The sequence below is a fragment of the Diadema antillarum genome, unplaced genomic scaffold (genome assembly GCF_040938485.1).
Source record: "Diadema antillarum isolate AM-2024a unplaced genomic scaffold, OU_Dant_1.0 seq00001907_RagTag, whole genome shotgun sequence".
Classification (NCBI taxonomy): domain Eukaryota; kingdom Metazoa; phylum Echinodermata; class Echinoidea; order Diadematoida; family Diadematidae; genus Diadema; species Diadema antillarum.
Genome location: NW_027272573.1, coordinates 73,864 through 98,035, shown reverse-complemented (window position 1 = coordinate 98,035; position 24,172 = coordinate 73,864). Strand labels below are relative to the sequence as shown.

Here is a 24,172-nt window from a genome sequence, read left to right as displayed (position 1 = left end):
CATTATGCCTCCAGCCACATTTCTTGGCAGGGGCATTAAAGGGGAAATCCAGTCCAAATATAAGTTAGTCTGATAAAAAAGAGTAAAATCTTACGAGTTCAACAAAAAAAAATCGACTGAAATCAGATGAAAAATAAGGAAGTTATGAAATTTTGAAGTTTCGCTAATTTCTGCAAAACAGTTGTTGTACAATGGATATGAATATGCAAGTGAGGAAGCTAACCATGTCATAACCTCACAATTTTCCATTGATTGAGTACAAAAAAATGGGGAAAAAAAATCAATGTTTCTGTCATTGAAGTCTGAAACATGATGTTATTCCTGGTTGAATATAACTTCAGAAAAGTGATCAGTTAGATATATGAGGATTTGAGCCTCAGGCATAATTGCGTTTGAATGAAAAACTGGAAATTTCAAAATTGTATATACAAACTACACGGCAAGTTGTGAGGGGATGACACCGCTCACTTCGCAATTTGCATTTTCATATTGACTGTTCAAGAACTGTTTCCCGAAAAATTAGCAAAACTTCAAAATGTTATAACATCCATATTTTTCATCTGATTTCAATCAAAATCATACCATTGAAGTCATAATATTTTACACTTTCTTTTCAGATTAACTTATATATGGACTGGATTTCCCCTTTAAAACACAAATACAGAAAGCAAAACATAGGGTTACCAATTTTTCAAACCACACCTCTTTCTAAGATCAAATCATACAGACAGTTCTTCTTAAAATCAGATATCTAAAATGTCATATAGATAGGAAATTGTTCACTGGCTGATTTGATCATACATTACAAGGATGTAGGTCTCCACTCCAACACATGAGCCTCACAACATACAATTGCTCTTAATTAAAACAATTCTTGCAATACTTTGGCATTGTTATTCAACATTAGACATAATCAAATCAATCTTTGCCCTTTGTTCACCGTTGGAAAGTTGCATTGTTTTCTTCAAAGTTCAATAGATTCAATGAAGGAAAAAAAATGAATGTAGATCAATAGTAAAGTTACAACATGTTTAACACTAAAAACGATCTAGTGACTGTTTTTTTTTTCATAACAAAGATTGGACAATCAGCTTGAATTGAGGGTAAGTTTGATCATTGCTCAAAAACATTGGCAAGAATGACTAGTGCCAATGAATACCACACACTAGTAAAATCTTGAATAGAGTATATCATGCTGCTAATTTCCATGGGTTAGCTTGGATGCAAGTACACTTCTCCTAAGCAATTGTTACTTTTGCTCAATAAACTTATTTGTTACACAAATATAGGTACAAAAGAAGAGTTACGAAAGGTTTGATCTTGACGACTGGCTTTTGCATAGATTGCAATTACAGGAATTTGATCATGGTAGGCACAAAACATTGATCTCCTCAAGTATGTTGGAGATGTATGCCTGGATATACAAAGATGGGGGAGAGACAACCCACATCAATCTGAGTTTGCTGCTTATAAGTTTGACATTACTTGATAATTCACACATTCTGCACATGCCATCTTCTGCAAGAATTCAGAAAATATCAAATGTGCAGCATAAAAATATACGGTATACATAACAATATGCTACATAAACTGGCAATTATGAAAATCCCTATATAACGAATTTCAGTTTGAACGGCAATTTTCCTTTCTATGAGTGTTCCCTTGATGTGATGACTTGTTTTGTAAACAAAATGGCTGAGAAATATCACAAATTATGACCTAACTATATGTTCCATACGGGTGATCAAAAGATATGTCCACCTTGGCTTTCCACGGAAAATTACATGGACAATCCCTTCAGTCCAAGTATTTATGTCTGTGTGTGTGCATATATATTTATATATATGATCACTCGGACTGTTACCTTGTCTTCATGAAATGCAGAGTTATATAGCAAAAGAAACGTATATTCCTTCACCTGAAATAACATCTGACTTCACAAAAATAGCATATTTCACTACAATGCTTTCAGTCATTGCAGATAGCTTTGTTTGAGGTGAATAAGTTCAATAGCTTCTCTGCAGCTGTAGAAGACTATCAAAAGGCAGTTTGGAAAAATGTTTTAATGTAAAATTCTTCATACATCACATGAAAAAAGTATAAACATAGATGACACAAAGTTTTCTTGCACAAAGATCTTGCTATGCAAATACACTGAAAAAGGCACTAGAAATCTAGATAACACTATCGAATCACCATGCTCTATACCCCTTTTAACACATGCTTCAAGATACTGTTACATAACAGAAGTATTGCTGAATCACAGCTGTTACGGCATAATTCATTTCTAAAGTCCAGATGGTCACATAGGATTGCAATATGGCGCATGATGATGGTATTCTTTAAAAACTTTACAACTTTGGGGAGATGAAGGCCCAGTAAAAAAAAAAATAAAAAATTGTAACACGGTATTATTTGTTGAGAATCATATTTGTGAACAAAAAGGGAGAAGTTAACTGTTGGGAATCTCCTAATCCAACATTGGAGGTGCAATGGTAGGCATTTTAACAAACTGGATGTCCAGAATGTAAAATGGTTTAAGCTACTTCTGCTAGAAAATACAGATATAATTGACAATTTTCTTTTTATAACAGTGTCATTTGTCAATTATCACACACGTACAACTTCTGAATGGCAATAATATATCAAGACTCTATAAAGATTCTACTTTGAGAAAGTCTGTTTTGTTTGCACAAGAAATTTCAAATCAATTTAAAGAAAGATGTGGGGGATTCATGGAATTGGAAAAAAATGTGTAATAATCATGTTATACTCTAGAGCCTTGGACAGTGTGGAAAGATTAACAACGTAAATTTTAAATGAGTTTAGAAGCAGAAGTTTCCAGATTTTCTGAAAACTATTTCTCAGTGAGTACACAGTGACAGATCCAGAAAGGGAGCACTGGGTGCGCCCCCCTGTAATTTCGTTTTTTTTTTTTATGAAAGAAACAAAAAGAAAAAAACTTAAAAGGGGTGAGTACATGCCCCCTTTAATGAATTTTTTTTTAAAGAAACCATCTTTGTCTGCCGATTATATTGTTGTATTGTGCTCAAGCCCTTTTTTGTTTTTTGATTTTTGCTTGTCAGCTGATGAAACCCGAAAGTGGTAAATAACCTGCTTTGCATTCTCTCCCCCCCCCCTTACAGAATTCCTGAATCCGCCCCTTGTACATGTGTTCATCTCAAAGTATCTGTGAACATACTATACATTTCAAAATACGACCATAACAACTGCACTATGCCATTCGTACAGACAACTACGCCATTCGTAGAGACAACTTTTCAAAGTCCACTTCTGCACCATTGAGCTTACAATTGTTTACAATGCACATCTTGTCTACACACTTTTCAGTGGTAAGTTAAGGCTAGCTGATTAGCTCCTGATGTTTGGCTGATGCCCCAGTTGCTCTGTTTTCTGTGTATGAAACAAAAAAACAGTTTACAGTAAAACATTCAAAACTGATCTTGTGATACTAGTATGTATGCTAGCTGGCCCAAAAGTTGGTCTTCATTCAACATAACTCATAAGAATTTGTATGCATGATTTTTCAGCTATATATATACACAGCCTGCAGTTTTCCCCTGCACTGGGACTTCATTTAGCCTCCAGACTAAATCCTTGTGTAATTGCTTTGAATTCACGCTCAAGGGCAAGTCAAATCTAGCACTGTTGTACATCAAGCACAAAGTTATAAAACAAAATGTATTCTTTGGATTGAGACCGCGAGTTTACAGATCAATAGTGTAACTAAAGTATACATGAACAATTTCACTAACACAAATTAATATTAGATGAATATTGTTACAGAAAGAGATTGATCTTGCATTAGCATTTCAAATCCCAAACACAGAGGGAAATGTATACATTTCAAACATTACTTTTGAGTATGTTACATTTCTTTCCAGAACAGGTTGATTCTGTTATAATAAAATTATGTGAAAATTTATTCATATTCTCATCATTATGATGGTCATACTGTACTCTATGGCCCAAATTCACGAAGGTGGTACAAATGAAACCATGGTTTAAACCATGGACAAAAACCATGGAGCGCCAAGTGTACAACGGAATATTTCGTTATGAAATCAGTCATTTCATCGATGAAATTATTATTTTGTAACTAAATGAACATTTCGTCCACGAAATGATAATTTTGTTAACGAAATGGTCATTTTGTCGACGAAATGACCAATTTCGTAACAAAATATTTCGTGCGACACTTGGCACTCTATGGTTTTTGTCCGTGGTTTAAACCATGGTTTCACTTGCACCACCTTCGTGAATTCGAGCGTATGAGGCTGCATTTTCAATGGTATGGCTGACAAATGAAAAGAGTTAAACTGAAGTCAAATGAATCGAACTGTAAGGCAGCTCCATTCCTGAACATATGAATACTTGCCTATATCAAAGGGCCCTTGTTCCATTAAGACATTTGGTGGTTTCTGAGGTTTCTTTTTCCTCTTCTTCTTTGACTTTTCTACATGATACAGAAGAAAAGAAAAGATTTGATAGAACATTAGCCAATCAATGTGAGAAATATATGCCTGAAAATTCAGTAATGATGAAGCTAATATTGCTGTGATCATAATTGGATTCACATCACAGACAAATAACAACATCAATCTTTCTCAGCGTATCAACTTTATTCATTTATTTCATAATCTTTCCAAGATATGAAATCACTGCGGATGAAAGAGCAATTTTTAAATAATATTTGTCATGTGTGAGTGCACCAATGTGTGTGTGCATAATTATTTAACTTGAAAAACATGAAAATTCACCATCTTCAAAATGGCTCTTATAGACAAGAGTCAAAGTATAATTAAAACAAACAGAAAGTTTTTTGATGGGACAAAATTTACAATGTCATGAAATTTCAACATTTTAATTGTTTTCATACAGCATCAAACCTGGTCACATGCACATGCTATTCATTCTCTACATATTGAATCTTCAAATGTTCGTTTCTATTGTTTGATGTATAGATGTTCGTCAAAAATGTAATTTGTGGAAAATTTTATGAATAAATGAACAAATGAGAGGAAATATATGCAACTGAAATGATGTGATGTTATTAGTACGATCTCATATACACTTATACATAAATTGTCATGTAAATGCCTTCTTTGACACAGAATCAAGCAGAAGTAACAAAAAACAAAAAACAAACAAACAAAACAAACAAATCCTTCTTACCAAGTAAAGAGTTTGCTTACCAACAAGTGTGTGCTGAATGGGTTCAAGAACGTCTGGACGCTGCCTGAAGTTGGTATCTTTGATTTCTCTCCAGTAATTGCTAGAATGGATGAAATAAAGACACAGGGATATCCACCTTGTGTTAAGCCTGGACACTTTTCTTTTGCAAAACCTGTTGCTCACACTGTTATATCATTCCCACGGTCGTGCTACAATAATTTTTTTTTTTAATCCATTGTCACACTCTGTACAAATGTATTTGTAAGATCACAATTGCTGATCCACATTATAACAAACATGTTGGAAAAAGGTACCAGTAGGATTCAAACCTGTCATCTACTCTCCGGTAGCAACTCTACCACCAGACTATCCCCGGTTGCTGGTGGTGACACAATGAAATTGGAACAAATGCCCAGGCTCCAAAATTCTGACATTATTATGTTAAATAGTCAAATCCTAACAAGGCTAATTCAGAGGGGTCACTGCCATCAACCAGGGATAGCCTGGTGGTAGTGTTGCTGCCCAGAAAGCAGTAGATGACAGTTTCAAATCCTAAGGGTTCCTTTTCCTGGCAAGTTTGTTAAAATGTAGATCAGCAGTTGCAATCTCACGAATACAATTTTTGCATGTACGTTGCACACATACATGGTATTCAAATTACAAACAATTGAAAAGCTGTATGAATACTCTGTAAGAAAGGACCACTACAACTATCTCTGTTTTTGTTCTATGTGTATTAAAAGAAAGGTTATCACTTGTTGGGTTTTATATACAGCATGGTGAGTACAGATAAACTGCTATAGGAGCTATGAATCCATAGACTCCAACCCTAAGCATAATCTCTTAAAGTGAAGATTATCCAGCTTGGAGAGTTGCATTCTCTATGGATGAATTTCTGGACTGCTCAACTTACTCCCATGTTTCCACTGTAAGTGAAGACGACCTCTGCTTGTTGCTACCGGCAGCCACTGTTGCCGAACCCCCTGCAAAGGACTCTGAATACCAAATCAAGAAAACACTGAAATTATATCCACACATTTACATGCAATGGCTGTATTTATTGCTGCAATGAGCAAACATATTTCAATCAAAGCAGCTATTTCCCATCTCAGAGGAAGAGGTAGTAAGCATTATCATGCCTTCTGATTCTTAACACTTCACTGATGACAATGTGATTTATTTTGAACCGGCACATTTTTTCAAAAATCAGATTATGGCACAATTCCTGTTAAAACTGTACAAATTTATCTCTTAACATTCACTGTTATCATTACAGCATTTTCATGTTCCAGCTTTTTTTTTTTCCTGACAACAGGCCTATCCACCAGTTCTGATTAGGCTGATTGTCCCTTGGTTTGACATCGAAGCAATCTTCTATCCATCCATCTGGAAAGCTGTTTATTAATCAATTCATCCACATCATCTAATCTATCCAACACAAACCTATCCTACCATATGTCCATTAATCTGTTTCAATATTATTCACACCTGGTATCCTCGGTTTGGTGATGATTGGAGCAAGCTTGGGGCTGTTTGGCCGGAGGGCCACAGCTGAGTGACCATCCAAGCTGGACAGAGTCCGGCCGCCTGACCCTCCGGCTTTCAGCTGCTGTAGATTGGATGTGGCTGCAATGAGATGACCACAAATAAGTTTCACCATGTTACATATAAGCATATGCACACTAGGTGGCTTTTCCAGTCAACCTACCACAAATGCACAATTTGCAAATGGGAGCAAGCTTATTAAAGCTCAACATGTGTCACTAGTTCTGTTAAGTTTACTCTCAGAAGGTACATTAAAAAAAAGGATGTAAGAAAGCAATAATACTGTATGCAGCAATGTCAGTTGTCATTTGTATGTTTCTTCTTCTACAGATCAAGAGAAAGAAAGCAGAAGCATATTTTGACTGTCTAACCATGATAAAAGAATGGAGCCCTTACCTCCAACCCTATTTTGTGCTTCTAGAATCTCTTTGGCCTGTCTCTGCAGTACCTCTGCATTTGGTAGGTCCCGGTAGAATGGTTTGACGAGAAGGGCGGAGCCAGTCTCTCCGGGCCGTGCTGCTCCAGTCTTTGCACCAGACTCAGTATTTAGACTGTCTTGTTTGTGATTGTGCAGCACTGTGGAGGTGTAGGTGATGGGGGCCTGGTCCATACTGGGACTGAGAGAGAGACTATCCAAGAAGCCTCCAGACTTCATGGGGGAGGAAGGACAGAGGTCACTGATGTACGGCTCGGACAGAGCATGGTGTAGGTTCCCACCAACATTCCTTTGCAGCATTTGCTCATCCGTGCCAGCAAGCTGCGTGTCGTGGTCGGTGCGTCTGTGCACCTGCGTACCGGTCTTATTGTTCACAGGGATGCCAGAGTTCATCCCATCCTTCGGAGTTCCCGCGGTTGCCACGCCATCTTCCGTCTGAGATGAATCACCCGACATGGCATCAAACCCAACTGCTCCTTCGGCAGCCTGGTCCTCACTGTTTGATTTATCCATAGTGTGCTCCTCCTGTGACACACCCTGTACACCTAGATCCTCCTGCACCGAATTCTGCTTCTTTTCCCAGCTCCCACTCCTCAGTTTGGCATTCCTCCTCTTGTCCAGCCAGCTGGTGAAGAAACCAAACCGCTTCTTCTTGGTGCCGTCCTTCGTCCCTTCCCTGCTCGATTCCGACGTCCTCTCATCCCCCGCATCCGCCACTCTGCCACCCCTATTCTCCCCCTCGTCTCCTTTGTGGTTGCCCTGCTCCAGCTTCCTCTCCATTTCCTGGAGGAATTTCATGACATTGTCCTTGCCCGCCTGCACGCTGTACTGGAGTGGGGTGCCCCCGTCGAGGTCCACGGGATTGAAGCACACACCCAAGTCCAGCAGTACCTTGACACAGTTCAGGTGACCTTTGACTGCCGCCCAGTGAAGAGGAGTCCTAAGAAAATGAATGAAAGCATCCTTGGATAATGATGTAACAAACAGCAAATCCTCTACTCCTCCTATTCTCTTCCTTGTTCTTGATCCTTCTCCTATAGCTGTCCACACCCCTTCCTCATCTCCCCTCCACCTCATTTTGCCCTCCTTCTTCATCCTCTGATCCTCACATCCTTATATTCTTTGAATATAATATTTTGAAAGCTTCACTAAAACGATATTTGATACAATTATATTCTCCAAACCAATTGAGCTGACAAATATTTATAGTAAATGATCGTCATCTTATTGTCAATCTTTACTTCCTTCCTTCAACTGCATCTTGCACTCTCACCTGCAACTGCACTGCACTCACCTGATCACCTTCCTCCAAGAGAGTTATGTCGTTGGATAGTCATTTTATGAGGCCTCCATCCATTTCAAGCTTAATCGCTTATGATGGTGGTCTCCTGCATTCAATGATCTCTGTTGTTTACTGAAAAATACTGCATATCTTATTTTATGTTTCTGTGTATCTACATTGCTCAATGTAATCACCTATGTGTATCTATCTATGTACAGTTATCGATTTATTTCACTACACTTGTTATTCTTTGTCTTTGTACTTTTTGAAGTCTGTGTTCAAATTGCATCTGATTGAATGCAGAAATAAAAGCAAACAGACAAAAGCAAACAAACATCCCTCCCTCTCCTCTTTCTCTATTGCTCTCTGCCACTCTGTCCTTTGCTTCTGTTTCTCATTTCTTTTCCCTTGGATTTATACCTTTACGACATGATCCTTTGTATCAATTACTCTAAAAGTGATATTTTTCCATTGGAAATTTTTGCGCTCGCTGAGTAAAAAGTGATATTTTTCTACTAGAAATTTTTTCGTTCGCTGAGTAAGATAAATTTTGCATGTTTTTAATTCTGCAGAATCAAGACATTATCATCGTGGTTTTACATAACAATCAAAAATATTAATGAGCTTTTATTTTTGTGCTACTAGTATAGTTTCTGGTCATGCAAAATGCACAAACATTTCCACTTTTACAGTATAATATTCTTAACAGCTCAGTGTACACTGTACATCACAATACTTGAAATTGGTTTATGAAATATACATTATCAATCTGCTACATGATATTGCAGGTTCAATGTATAATGTAAACTTTGGGCCCTGAAAATCCTTACAGCAGTATTTTTTTCTCAATCATGACACACCAAACACCTAGAGAAGAAGATAAAAGGAAATGACTATGCACAATATGCTTCATGGGCGTCACCAGGGGGGGTGCGTTGGGTGCGAACGCACCCCCCTTCAGATCCTTAAAAAAAAAAAAAAAAAAAAAAAATCAGTCTGCGAGCGACCACAACGGCGGACGCTAAATAATTACTCTTTTCTAATTTTGTTTATATTTTGCACCAGGGACACACACACACACACACACACACACACACACACACACACACACACAAAATCAATTCGCACCCCTGTTTCTGGCAGCACTGATTTTGTATATATCTATAAGTATTCTACAGTGTTTACTATTTATCGACCGTACTGTAAATCCGTACGATACGGAGCACTTATACACGTTTGCCCCATCCCACATAATCATAATATCCGCGATGAAAAGATTTTCTTGCTTTTTTTTAAGAATTCAAGAAATCTATCCAATTATTTCACCCAAAAGCAGTGGCGTAACTACGGAGCGGGGGGGGGGGGGGGGGGGAGGAGGGGGGTGCGCCCCCCTCCAATCCGCTGGTAAAAAAAAAAAAAGACTTACCGAAATAGTATTCCTCAAGTGTTAGTAAACTGCTTTTGAATGAAAGGGTGATCAAGAAATAAGATATTTTTCTATGATTTCTTTTAACCATAATTAGATAGGTATATAGTGTGAAACATTGTTCAAAAAGCCCGGACCCGATAAAAGATTGTGATTCAGCGTGATTCCTGGTTGGCATTCTGCATATAAGCAGGATGTGCGCAGTGTACTCAGTATACATCCGAACGAAGAGTCGCTACAATGTTGCGCAATGTGATGTAGAATGTACACCTTTGTACCTTACGCTTCGTTATATCAAAGCTAGATCATTGATTTTGCAGTGTTGCTTTACATACTAGTCTATGTAAAAATGTCTTACATTGCCAATAAAAAGACTTGACCTGGGGTAATTCCTAACTTTTCCATGTACATATAAGACACACACACAAACAAACACGCACAATTAGTTTAGGGGATGCTCTAAAGTGCAGATTTTGGACATCCTTTCCCCGCTTGGTCACTTCGACGCCACCTCGCTGGTCATACCTCCCCCAGTCATGGACATAAACCCACACCCTTGACTACCAGTGGCGGATCCAGGGAGATGGGCGCACCGGGCGTCCCCCCCCCCCCCTCCCCCTTTAATTTCCAAAGCGAAAAAAAAAAAAAATAGCTTCAAACGGCAGTTTTTGGACAGTAAAAATGTCAAAATTTTCAAGCTCGCTCGCTCCTCTCGCTCGCATTTAGTCGTAATGCCATTCTCCTGAAGTTGCTGCCAGTAATTGCCGGCAGTTGCGCCTGGTGCGCCCCCCCCCCCCTTAATTTCCAAAGCAAAAAAAAAAAAAAAAAATAGCTACAAACGGCAATTTGAGGACTGTAAAATGTCAAAATTTTCAAGCTCGCTCGCTCCGTTCGCTCGCATTTAATCTTTATGCCATTCTTCTCATGTTCCTGCCAGTAATTGCCTGCAGTTGCGCCCGGTGCGCCCCCCTTAATTTCCAAAGCGAAAAAATATGGCTAAGAACGGCAGTTTTTGGACTGTAAAATGTAAAATTTTCAAGCTCGCTCTCTTCGCTCGCTCGCATTTAATTGTTATGCAATTCACCTGATGTTGCTGCCAGTAATTGCCAGCAGTTCCGCCCGGTGCCCCTCCCCCCCTCCCCCCGTAATTTCCAAAGCGAAAAACATATATGGCTAAGAAAAGAACGGCAGTTTTTGGATTGTAGAATGTGATATTTTCAAGTTCGCTCGTTCCGCTCGCTCGAATGTAATCATTATGCTCTCCTGATATTGCTGCCAGTATTTGCCAGCAGTTGCGCCCGATGCGCCCCCTTAAATTCTAAAGCGAAGAAATATAGTTACAAACGGCAGTTTGTTTGTTTTTTACTGTATAAAATGTCAAAATTTTCAAGCTCGCTCTCTCGCTCGCTCGCATTTAATTGTTATACGCAATTCTCCTGATGTTGCTGCCAGTAATTGCCGGCAGTTGCGCCCAGTGAGCCCCCCCCCCCCCCCACCTCCTTTATTTCCAAAGCGAAAAAAATATGGCTCCAAATTGCAGTTTGGGGACTGTAAAATGTCTAAATTTTCAAGCTCGCTCTCTTCGCTCGCTCGCATTTAATTGTTATGCCATTCACCTGATGTTGCTGCCAGTAATTGCCAGCAGTAAGATGCGCCCGGTGCGCCCCCCCCCCCCCCTTAATTTCCAAAGCAAAAAAATACGGCTACAAAAGGCAGTTTTGGGACTGTAAAAATGTCAAAATTTTCTCGCTCGCTCGCTCGCTCGCTCGCTCGCATTTAATTGTTATGCAATTCTCCTGATGTTGCTGCCAGTAATTACCGGCAGTTGCGCCCGTTGCGCCCCACCCCTCCTTTATTTCCAAAGCGAAAAAATATGGCTACAAACGGCAGTTTTTGGACTGTAAAATGTCAAAATTTCCAAGCTCGCTCTCTTTGCTCGCTCTCATTTGATTATTATGCCATTCACCTGATGTTGCTGCCAGTAATTGCCAGCAGTTGCGCCCGATGCGCCCCCTTAATTTACAAAGCAAAAAAATATGGCTACAAACGGCAGTTTTTGGACTGTAAAATGTCAAAATTTTCAAGCTCGCTCGCTCCGCTCGCTCGCATGTAGTCGTGATGCCATTCCCCTGATATCGCTGCGAGTAATTTGTCGTTTCACACCGTCATTCCATAATCCATTTATAAGGGGTACAACCCTCTCCGGCACTTCCACACCGTCCCCCCCCCCCCACCCTTGCTCGCTCCCTCGCATACTACCTCTCCCCAAGATGAAATCCTAGCTACCGGCGCGCCGGTGCCCTTTCCCCGCTTAGTTTCCCTCAAAAAACAGTAAAAGTCTAGGGATTGAGAGCTTCCTATATTCCAAATGTCTGTCCAAAAAATCTCGTAAACATTTAGTGTCAAAACGCACCCCCCTTGAAAAAAAGCTGGTGACGCCACTGTGCTTCACACATACAATCCTCCTAAATTAAACCAACATGCAATGAGAGACTCTGGACAGATTTTCAAACTGCATGACACTCACAGGATTACAAAACATTGAATATTCTCAAGGTCTTTGGCAATCCATCTCCAAATGCAACATATTTTCAGTATGTACTCTTTTAAATGATTTATAAGACAGCATGCATACACCATGCTTAATGTTTCTCTTTCTTTGAGGCCATTTCTGCAATGTCCATGCAATCTTGTAGTAAATATATATATATGAATCAATCTATCTATCTATCTATCTATCTATCTGTATACTTATGTATGTGTATTATATATAAATATATAGATAGATAGGTAGCTCTAAAACTAGGCATATAAGACATTGGCAGGGAATTTATAATGAGGAAACTAAAGGCAGAGACTCTAAAGAAACATGAATCACAGATAACACAACAGATGAGATGACTTTCAGAAAATCCTCCCAATTCAATTACCTCATCAGACAATTCATTCCATTTGACTAATTTGCAAAATGTAAAACATTATAAATGTCATAACAGAGAAGAAAAACACAACATAAAGGGCCAGGATTCCTGAAAAACAAATTTGCTTGTAGGTGGAGCCCTTACAAAAGAAGAATAAAGAAACATTTTAACCACCATCACATGTTGTAACATTGACCAAACACAAGCACACACACTCAGTCATACATCCATCGTATGTACACATAGAATGAGAGATGAGAGAAAGAAAGGCAAAAGAGGTTACTACCTCTCATCGGGATCCAAAGCCTCAAAGTCAGCATGCGGAAGCTGAGCAAACTCCAGCAGGATTTCGTGGTAGCCAGCCGCTGCCGCCAGGTGTACGCACGTCTTTCCCGTCGCCTCGGCGGCGTTGATGAGCGGGGCGCCACCACTGTGACACTTGGCCATGACCGAGCAGCATACCAGACAGCCATTCTATGGGTACATACCACAAAGTGAAAGTATAACCGGGGGGCCAAAAGCTAAAAACAGAGGTCGAGTTGCACTCTCTCTACAAACTAAGTAGACCATGCTTATTTTCAAGTTTTTATTGTAACAAACAATATTCCACTGGTCTACCTCAAAAAATTTGTTGCGAAAGCCTCCAAATCCAAGATGGCGTCCAAGATGGCCGCCATATTTACTGAATTTGTTATTTGAAAGATAGAATTTGATTGAAAGATCAGATTTCAACAAATGTGATGTCATATGAAAGAGAATAAAATTGTCTACAAGTTGATACCATTTTTGTGGGTTATTGTGATAAGTGGATTGAGATTTTAAGGAAAAAACACTCATTTTTTTGATATTTTTCTGAAAAAGGGAAAATCATGAAAATGCTTGATTCAGCATAAATCAAAGAAAGACTGAAGGATTATCTTAAAACGTTTCAAGAATTTTGTTTGACATATCATTAATATTTGGAGAAAATGAGGGGTCAGTACCGTTTTTGGTTCAGGAGTTATAATGTCTCAAACTTGAAAACTCACTATGTAAAAATGGCCACTTTAGTTGTGACAATACCTTGTTGGTCGTAAAAAGAGCCTGCGCGCGCCAAGACTACTACACGCACCACTGACACTGGCGCTTGTAGCAGTGCCAGTAGGTGCGTGTAGTAGTCTTGGCAAACGCAGACATTTTCTTTGACAAACAAGGGTTTGTGCCTGCAAACTAACTTTTCATACCAAGTGGTAGCTCAGGTGACGCTGATTGCTATTATTTCAAAGTAGATTGTTCTGAAGCAGATGAGATGAAGCAAAAATATCTTTCAAATAGAGGTAGAAGCTTGAAACAACCTTGCTATAGAAAGTTTAAAACAAAATCTGGATCAATCACTCAAAAAATTCAAGATTGCAGGCCATCAAAGCTGACATAGTGTATAAAATTGCGCCAAAGTAAATGTATTATTTCGTTTTTGATACAATTTTGTCTGTTGTGCTATCTTAAACCGTCTTAGGTTTTTATGGACACATTTTTAGAACCAGTGATATTCTACTCTCCGAAAAAGAAAAAAAAAAACCCAAATCGAGTGGAAGTTTTTGCTTTTGATGTGAGGAGTGAATAACAAGAAAACGGTGAATTTAGAGTGAAATTGGAGTGACTTTTAGTGAAAAATGTTCATTTTCACTCATTTTAGAGTGACCTTAATAGGCAGGGCTCCACACTAACTTTAATTTTTGGTGGCCCAAAGGCAAATATCCGATCTTTTTTGGTGGCCCGATCAGGCCACCTATGTTCTTCATTTCTGACATTTTGGTGGCCCGACGTGCGTTTTTGGTGGCCCCGGGCCACCGGACCACCGTTAGTGTCGAGCCCTGCCTTAGGGATCTTCGAGTGATCCCCGAGGTCACTCTAAAATGAATGAAAATGAACATTTTCACTCTCGAGTGATCCTGATATCTAATATGGGAAAGCATCTACCAAGGGCATAAGCTCAGATCAATTGTGACACTATAACCCACATGAAATCAGCCTAAAAACAATGTAAGAAAAATCTGGTAACAGAAAATACAGTTTCAGCATGCATTTTTGGAAATGTGAATATACAGCACGAATAATCAATTTGGACAATTTTATTCGAACAATATACTGAAAAGTAATTTCGCACAACACATTTCGCACAACAAAGTTGAGAAATTGCCGCCATGTCGGATTTTTTTTTTTTTTGGGGGGGGGGGGTTCGGATCAGAAGGGCTTTCAAGGACATCTACGGATCAGACATTATTACACATATACCATCATCATTCAGGCGTTTCTACAACAGCAGAGTAACATACAAGTAAAAAAGCATATCTTTGATACAGAAGCATTTCTTTTTTATCAAAGATTGGGCCTTACCCTAACACTGGAATGAGCTCCACCCCCCCCCCCAAAAAAAGACCCTCAATATGGTTTACACTAGCACAATATCGTTCGGATGTATAGGAACATGTAATAGACAGCAATATAAGAAGATTAAAAAAATATATCAAATTATAAGTTATAAGTTGAGATTTAACTTTGACGCAACACACTAAAGGTATTCTACCATTAAAGCCTAAAACATACGGAGATATCACCATTGCTTTTCAAGAAACCATAGCCATAACTGTTGACAATTTAGTATATAAAAACATTCTTATCAGATCTATTTAGTATATCTAACAATATTTAGCATCAATTATACTGATTTCAGTTTGTACATTAGTTGTTCTATCCCTAACTCACAGTTTAGAACTAGTTTGAGGAATTAAGTAAAGCTGGGTTTTTGTTTTACGTGCACTAATGGTAAATAATGCCTTGAACGACAACCTCGATTAATTACCGCCATCTTGAATTTTGTGTGGATACTATATTTATCGCTAAATATTACACATTGGCAAAATTTGTGCCAAATTCCAAGCTCCTATCTCTTTTTGGAAAATACTTTCTGTTCAATTTTATCTGCCTCAGAACAATCTACTATGATGAAATGCTACAGTAATAGCGATCAGCGTCACCTACCACTTGGCATGAAAAGTTAGTTTGCAGGTACTTGCAAGTCACTAGACCGTTACAGTATTACATGTGACCATGTAAACACATTGTATGCAAAATTTATAATGCATAAATGTAATTTTTTCAAGTTTTAGACGTTAACTTATCAATAGTGTATGATATTGCCTGTAATTCCAGAAATATGAATTATGTCTCAATCTCAGTAAATCTCAATCTTAATCGCAGGTTTCAACATAATTCTTCAGTTCTTCTTTGATAAATACTAAATCATGCATTTTCACATTTCTTCCTTTTTTCAAAACAATATAAAAATATGGATCCCCCCCCCCCAATCTATCACAATACACAGCTAAAGTGGTATCAACTTTTAGGAAGTTTTACTCTCCTTCATATGACATCAAATGTGTTGCAATCCAATGTCTCTATCAAATTTTATGTTTGAAATGTTAATTTCAATAAAAATGGCGGCCCTATTGGACCGCATCTGTACTTTGGAGGTTTTTGCAACAAATCTATTGAGGTGTACTTACGGAACATTGCTTAGTATGCTTAATATTATGTATGGTCTTGTTTACAGAGAGAGTGGAACTCGAAAAGTAAGCACGATCTTGGATTTGACCCTCTGTGACGTCTTTGGGAACAGATGCGTGTAAATGCATATTATGTAAAATGGGATTTCAAGTTTGAGACATTATAACTCCTGAACCAAATACAATACTGACCTCTAATTTTCTCCAAATATTGATTATATGGGAAAGATGTTAATTTCTGCATGGTTTTCATAAACATTTTTAATTTCATTTTTTTTTACTTTTTAGAGAAATATTCATGGTGCATTCTGAAAAAAATGTCTCCGTAAAAACCTAAGATGGTTTGAAATAGCATTAAAATGTTCAGAATATATAAAAACCATATAAATAGACAGCAAAACAGACAAAATTGTATCAAAATCGAAATGATACATTTACTTTGGCGCAATACACTATGCCAGCTTTGATGGCCTGCAATCTTGAATTTTTTGAGTGATTGATCCAGATTTTGTTTTAAACTTTCTATAGCAAGGTTGTTTCAAGCGTCTACCTCTATTTGAAAGATATTTTTGCTTCATCTCATCTGCTTCAGAACAATCTACTTTGAAATAATAGCAATCAGCGTCACCTGAGCTACCACTTGATATGAAAAGTTAGTTTGCAGGCACAAACCCTTGTTTGTCAAAGAAAATGTCTGCGTTTGCCAAGACTACTACACGCACCACTGGCACTGCTACAAGCGCCAGTGTCAGTGGTGCGTGTAGTAGTCTTGGCGCGCGCAGGCTCTTTTTACGACCAACAAGGTATTGTCACAACTAAAGTGGCCATTTTTACATAGTGAGTTTTCAAGTTTGAGACATTATAACTCCTGAACCAAAATCGGTACTGACCCCTAATTTTCTCCAAATATTAATGATATGTCAAACAAAATTCTTGAAACGTTTTAAGATAATCCTTCAGTCTTTCTCTGATTTATGCTGAATCAAGCATTTTCATGATTTTCCCTTTTTCAGAAAAATATCAAAAAAATGAGTGTTTTTTCCTTAAAATCTCAATCCACTTATCACAATAACCCACAAAAATGGTATCAACTTGTAGAAAATTTTATTCTCTTTCATATGACATCACATTTGTTGAAATCTGATCTTTCAATCAAATTCTATCTTTCAAATAACAAATTCAGTAAATATGGCGGCCATCTTGGACGCCATCTTGGATTTGGAGGCTTTCGCAACAAATTTTTTGAGGTAGACCAGTGGAATGTTGTTTGTTACAATAAAAACTTGAAAATAAGCATGGTCTACTTAGTTTGTAGAGAGAGTGCGACTCACTCGTTAAATAAGCGACTTTTTGGGGTTTGGCCCTCCGGTTAGTACAGCAGATTAATTGTTAGTCACTTGTGTATGTACTCTGGCTACAACAGAGAGAGGTTTCACAGACAAAGAATCATTCTGTATGTAAAAGACACATATGGGCAGAAAAAAGGCACATTATATGAAATGATATAAGATAACATAATTGTTGTCTATGGCCCGACAAACTGAAGAAACATATACAGAATGCTACTCAAAATCTAAGAATTTCTTCCAAAGAGGCACCATGGGAAAATCGCACACTGATGTTTACACAGAATGTGCACGATAAATCATGAAATGACGTCAATTCAATTTCAATTCATTCTTTTTATTTGATTTTTTGACAAAATACACAGACATTACTTTCTTTGATAACAGAAAATAAGGTAAGTAAAACTATGTGAAATGAAAAGAGTATACAATAATTGTGGAGCCTTATGATAATTATAACATTTGCATGAAAACTGAATTGATCAGAGGGAAGTAAACAATAAACAAAATTTGAAAAATGGAAGGACCCACTAAAACAGACAAAGCTTCTAGGATGTGGGCCCCTCAGGAAAAGAGCATTAATAGAAATTTAGCACAGGAAAAAAGTCTGGAAGCCAACTGGAAAGACAGAGCAATAAACAGACAAAAACACACACAAGTAAACATGAAACGGGACTGAGATAGAAGAATAAACACTACTACTATCATCTCTAGTGTAGCAAACCAATGGAAAATGAGTAAACTGTGTCTTAAATTATATAACCAGGTCCATTTACTTTTGAACACAGGATTTCTTTTCCTATAAAAAACACATTCTGACAGAATTTAAACCCATCCATATTTTTTTTTTTGTCGACTGGTATTGTGGTACACATTGGTTTAAGAGCAATGCCATTTTCCGTGCTTACATAAGCTTATAAGCTGTTTTATTCAGCTCTTTCACTTCAACAGACACACAATTTCACACGAAATGATACTATTATTAATTGCCAAGCTGAGCTGTAATACCAGTGTAAAGCACCACATACATCCTACTGGGAAAAGAAAAAAAGAAAAAAAAATTTAAGCTACTCTCGATCAGTGCATTCCAAACGTGCCGTACGTAAGGGCATTTGGTTCGTTCTGTTTTGCAAGCATGCCTGTAATGTATCCTTGGAGCCGATTTGTCTGATCTACCCACTCATACCACTTTCACCACAGCAACCAGGAACATCATGCCATACACGAAAATGAAGAAGGAAAAGAAGAAGACTAAAATGGAAACGAGCAAATGCCCCAAAAAGTGCACTTTTCACAGATTCTCCTACCGTGAGATTTCTCTCATGATGCAATACAGCCCAACACCCAGAGGCTATGTCATCAAACCTGCTTCAAACATGTTGGCTTTGTTTCTTTCAGTATAAGAAAATCTTCAGTTACAAGAATTGCATTTACAGCAAAATTTGATACCATACAGATGTTCAAGCTGAGCTAATTGAATAGTGTGAAAACAGATGAAAAACTTGTGGAAGTGGTTCATATCGAAATGCGTTTTACATTAAAGGACATTCATGGTTTAAATGTTTTCATAAAAGTGTGATCTTAAAGGAAAAACCATTATACACAAGATGGAGGAGGTATATGTTAATGTCATCACCATATAAGTCTCCAACTTGAACACTACCCAAAACTACTCTAAATTTAAGTTTTTCACATGCAATCAATACAGATTTGTAGTTTATGATATCAAACTACTGTGATCTTGTCACAACCTAGGGCAATGGAGACTTTTAGGGAAGGTGTTACATTTGTTCCATTATTGACTAAAAGCATTTGTTTTACTATCTCCTTTCTTCAAACTAATGAGAGAGTTGTACGTTACAAGATGACATCGTTGCATCTTCAAACCAATGAGAAAATTGTTCATTATAAGATGACATTGTTGTGTATTCCTGTTTACAAGTGTGGTTGCAGCCTATATCATAACTGTTAGATAAAAACCCATAAAATTAAGACATTCCACATCTTTCTTCAATTCTGTCCAATTTTGATGAAATTTGTACCATTCTATTTGTCTGCATGATTTCCCTTTAGTTACTAAACTCCACATGAACACAAAATGATGTTTCACTTTAAAATGCTTCTAATTAGGAATCTGCTGTTGCATGAGGTGACTGAAATTTACACTGAGCACAACATATGGTTGAAACAAGGACTGACATTCTTACACTGCAAAGTATTTGGCGAGTTGCCTTCTACACACACACAGAAGGACTCATTTTTTTAAAGGGCTTGATTTACGAGGATAAGCAGCTATTTATAAGCAATGTTTAATACCAGTCTGTGAATGTCTGGTCTCAATGATGTGCCTGAATCTCACAGTGTCAATGGCAGGGAAGACATGCAAATTAATCATTCCTTGACTTCAGCATATATTGCATGTATGAATTGGTATATCTATGTTCTTCAAGTTGAAAAAAAAAACAAAACAAAAAAAACTTTCCAGTGTCATTATTCTTTTTCTCCATTTTTAATGCATATATCAGGAAAGTCATTTATTCTGATGTCATAAGATTACAAAATTCATCATAACCTCAAGATGAGCTTGGACTTTTTTCACCAACAAACCAGGGCCTGTATCTCAAATTCTGTGACAAATTCAACCACACTTGTTACTTAGATGTTGGATCTCTATAGAGATTGCTCAGAAATCTTTCCTTGGCATTCATATGGCACCATCCATATGTTGGCAGTAAAGTAGGTATTTATATAGCTCTATGTGACCTAACAAAAAACTAAGGAATTTCACCAAATTACTCACAGCTCTGATGCACAAACATGCATCAAGTTATCTAAAGAGACAATAATCTCTTGAATTTGTGGCCTGAATAGATTTTCTCTCTCCTTCCATACCTAATACTTTTGATTAAATCTACCCTACCCTCTGTCATTCAAAATGGAAAACTGTGTGTGCTTGACATTAAGGGCTTGGCAGTAGACAAAATGATAGATAAAGATACAGATAAAGAGATACTTCATGAATATAGGTATGTGAATATATAAATATATACATATGTAAATATGAATATATAGATATAGAAATACAAAAATATATATGCATACATACATGCATACAGAGAGAGAGACACACACATACATAGATAAAGAGAGAGAGAGAGAGAGATGGATATAATAACATCCACATATAGATAACAATACAGATAAAGATAATGCAATTTATGCACCAGCTCTTGAGACATAAGTGCTTTTGGAACAGGGAAATTTGCTAAAGAGCTTTGAAAGTTGATAGGCACTGTCATCCAAGGGCCTTGATTACAGTACATAATAAAGTCATAATACCATCCTATTACCATGGTAACAATCTCCCTGTTGTCTGCAATTCCACTGTACTGTGTGGGAGAGTTTGCCCTTTCAGAATGGCCTGGCCTGATTACAAACTTGTTACACGATACTATAGTGGAGCTCAATTTTTTTACATTGCCTTTGCTCTGTTCTAAACAAAAAGGTAGCCATTTTGTTCATTTTTTGGTTTCTCGTAACCATAGAAATGACAGAATTCTGTGCATGGCATTAACATACCATGGGAAAATTAGAGTGCTTAAACAATGATGAAAGTCATAAAACTAAAGACTAGAACAGCAAAACTGGTATTCACCATCCCTATCATTGCCATCATACTTATTTTGGGCTTTTGTTTTTTCAGAGACAATGCAAATCACTATGTCACTTCTGTTAGCACTGGATTGAAGAGCTCAGAAAGATAATATAATGCTTGAATACTATACGTAATAAATTTTTTATGATTATCCTAAAATTGATTATAATCAAAGGGATAAAAACATAGCATATTTTGTGCTAGTTGTAACACTCTTGATCTCATCAACGAGGGCTTCAAACGTTTGAAGCCAGCTGTGAGTAAACTGAACTGATTTCTACTTGAACCTATATTGCTTACAAGAACCATGCATGTCATGCATCTTCCATATGGAAAAATACTATCCTGGAGGTAAATGATGATGACATATATTTGACTTGTTGATTGTTGTTAGATCTACTGCTTTTACAGTGATGGTAACTGTGATGGAAGCGGTACACTGCAAAAAGTCCAGTGTTAAATATGAAACACCCAGCTCTTGTTAAATTTCCTGTGTTTATTTGAGGTGTTAGATTAACACCTCAGGTGTCACTTCAAAATATCAAATTGCTTTTTTTGAATAGTTGCTTAGTTACTGTTCATCCTGTTGATTTTGAACTTCAACAAGACAATCAAGAACTTTACAATAAAGTAGGGCCCTATTTGATTTTTGAAAAAAAAAGGTGTAAATACATATACACCACAGTAACCAGTTGGTGTGGTCTCCTATTGACACTGGACAGGTGTTATACCAATGACATTAGCATGCGCAATATCAAATCAACACCATGCGGTGTCGTAGAATTCAAAAATATCACCAGCTACAGTGTCACATTAACACCACAAAGTGCCAGGTGAACACTTTTCAACACCATCACAACATACTTTCCAAACCTGTGGGTGTGGTCCTCTATTGACTCTTGACCACCATGGGTGTTAAATCTAACATCAACCAATGTTTTTGCAGTAATACGTAATGGTGTTGTTGCTGTTGCTTCATCTCTGCAACTGACGAAGCCTATTCAAAGAGTACCCATAGCTCACCTGGCTGGCCCAGTGCAGTGGCGTCTTCTCGTCAATGTCAGTGCGATAGATGTCGCCGCCTCGGAGCATGAGCAGCTGGATGTGTTCGGGCCGATTGTGGAAAGCCGCCCAGTGCAGCGCCGTCATCCCCTCGTTATCAGGTTCATTCACCTCGTCGACGCTGAGCGATTGAAGCAAGGCTGACAGGGTCCTCCAAGGCAAACACATGACAGGACAGTGGTGAGTTCTTTTGACACTACAAATCCTTTCTCAGGCCAAGAAAAAAAAGTTGGATTGGCATACTGCAACTGACCCTAAAAATGTCCCTGACCCGAGGGATTTTGAAAAAAAAATCTTTGCTATCGCCATCACGATAGCACAATATTTCAATATCGATAGTGCAATTGTTTCGCCACAGTTGCCATCTTTTCTCATTTGAGTTTCACAACTTTCATTTTTTTTTTTTTTGCAATCCATCCACTTGTGTAGTAACATGATTTGTTTTGGAACATTTGGTTGCTTTCACAAGTTTTTTCGTGTTTTTTTTTTTACTTCACCATAATATGGAGTCATACAGTGTTTGCCTCACTGCAAACAAAACAAGTAAGCAAACAAAAAAACAATAAGTACATATACATATGTACTAAGGTTAGTTATTATCTGCAAAGATGGCAGAAATAACAATGTTTGAAAATAAACTTCTACATTGCACAACATCTATCTGGTATGTATTTTGCATGGAACTTGCACTCCACTCTGATGTGGTATAACTGGTCTTCTTATACCCCTATGCAATACGTGAGCATGCTGTCTCTTCCTTTTCTCCTGAATGCTGCACATACACTCTGTCAATTTAAGCATTCTCTTTTACATAACTGAGCTTTACTGTATTTCTTTTTTAAGCACAGACATCAGACGTATGCAACCATTAACAATGAAAACCATTATAAGAAATCTTACGCCGCCACAATTTAAAAGCTGGGGGGGGGAGCCCATCTCACACAGAAGTGGAACAGTATAAAGCAATTCTTGGATGAGTGCCTTAAACATTTCATGCCTGGCTGGCGAATATCCACTCCTTCCTCGATCAGCTTACATTTTGAGGCTGTGTTCCCGCACGTTTTTGCCGAATATACAATGTGGAAGTCGCTCAGCAGACGAGCAGATTTCTGATCGCATCTCATCTCAAGAAATCTTACGCTCCACTGCCCACTCGCCAATCACTTACAAATCCCCTGCTCAACCAAGCACACATGCACATTTGAAGATTTCTATTATTTTTTCCCCCTAAAATCACTTCCATTTGCTCGTTGCACATTACAGTAAAAAAAAAAAAAAAACTTTTACTGCCACTGTTGTTGTGGTTGTTGTTGCTCTGCTCAAAACGATGTTAAAATTCCATATGTGGTGTTGTGGTGTTATTCTGCACAATGCACTGGTAGATATATATTCCTGAACATTTTTTTTTTTTTTTTGGGATTGAGCATGACATGAAATGTGCTTGGATTTTTATCTTACTAAAGAAAAGGAACAAGGCATCAGTGCTTTAAATTACCACAAATTGAACATGCAGTGAAGCTGAAATTTTGCAAAAACTAATTTTAGTTGTGACTGAACTCTTCAATGCTTATGATACCCCAACAGGAGACTATATCGCCCAACTCCATTTTGGGAGTTTCTTTCATTTTGCCCATCAACGATTTCAGCCTACATAATTCTAGAAGGAAAAAAAATGCTGATAAAAAAACACACTAATTCATCCCATTGCCATCATAATCCCAAAGAAGCAAAATTAGAATTCATTGTGTGCTTCAAATT

General features: G+C 37.7%; 1 protein-coding gene across 1 annotated transcript in view; it reads right to left on the bottom strand.

Moving 5' to 3' along the window:
• Positions 1 to 3,364: 3,364 nt before the first annotated feature.
• LOC139713123 (uncharacterized) overlaps positions 3,365 to 24,172 on the bottom strand; it is a 62,343-nt gene continuing 41,535 nt past the window's right edge. Inside the window, exons 5-12 of the mRNA XM_071624877.1 lie at positions 22,376 to 22,565; positions 13,093 to 13,280; positions 7,138 to 8,117; positions 6,685 to 6,822; positions 6,110 to 6,191; positions 5,217 to 5,296; positions 4,400 to 4,477; positions 3,365 to 3,414 (exon numbers count right to left, since the gene is read on the bottom strand). Coding sequence (XP_071480978.1) covers positions 3,365 to 3,414; positions 4,400 to 4,477; positions 5,217 to 5,296; positions 6,110 to 6,191; positions 6,685 to 6,822; positions 7,138 to 8,117; positions 13,093 to 13,280; positions 22,376 to 22,565 — 1,786 coding nt within the window. The remainder of the gene's footprint in view (positions 3,415 to 4,399; positions 4,478 to 5,216; positions 5,297 to 6,109; positions 6,192 to 6,684; positions 6,823 to 7,137; positions 8,118 to 13,092; positions 13,281 to 22,375; positions 22,566 to 24,172) is intronic.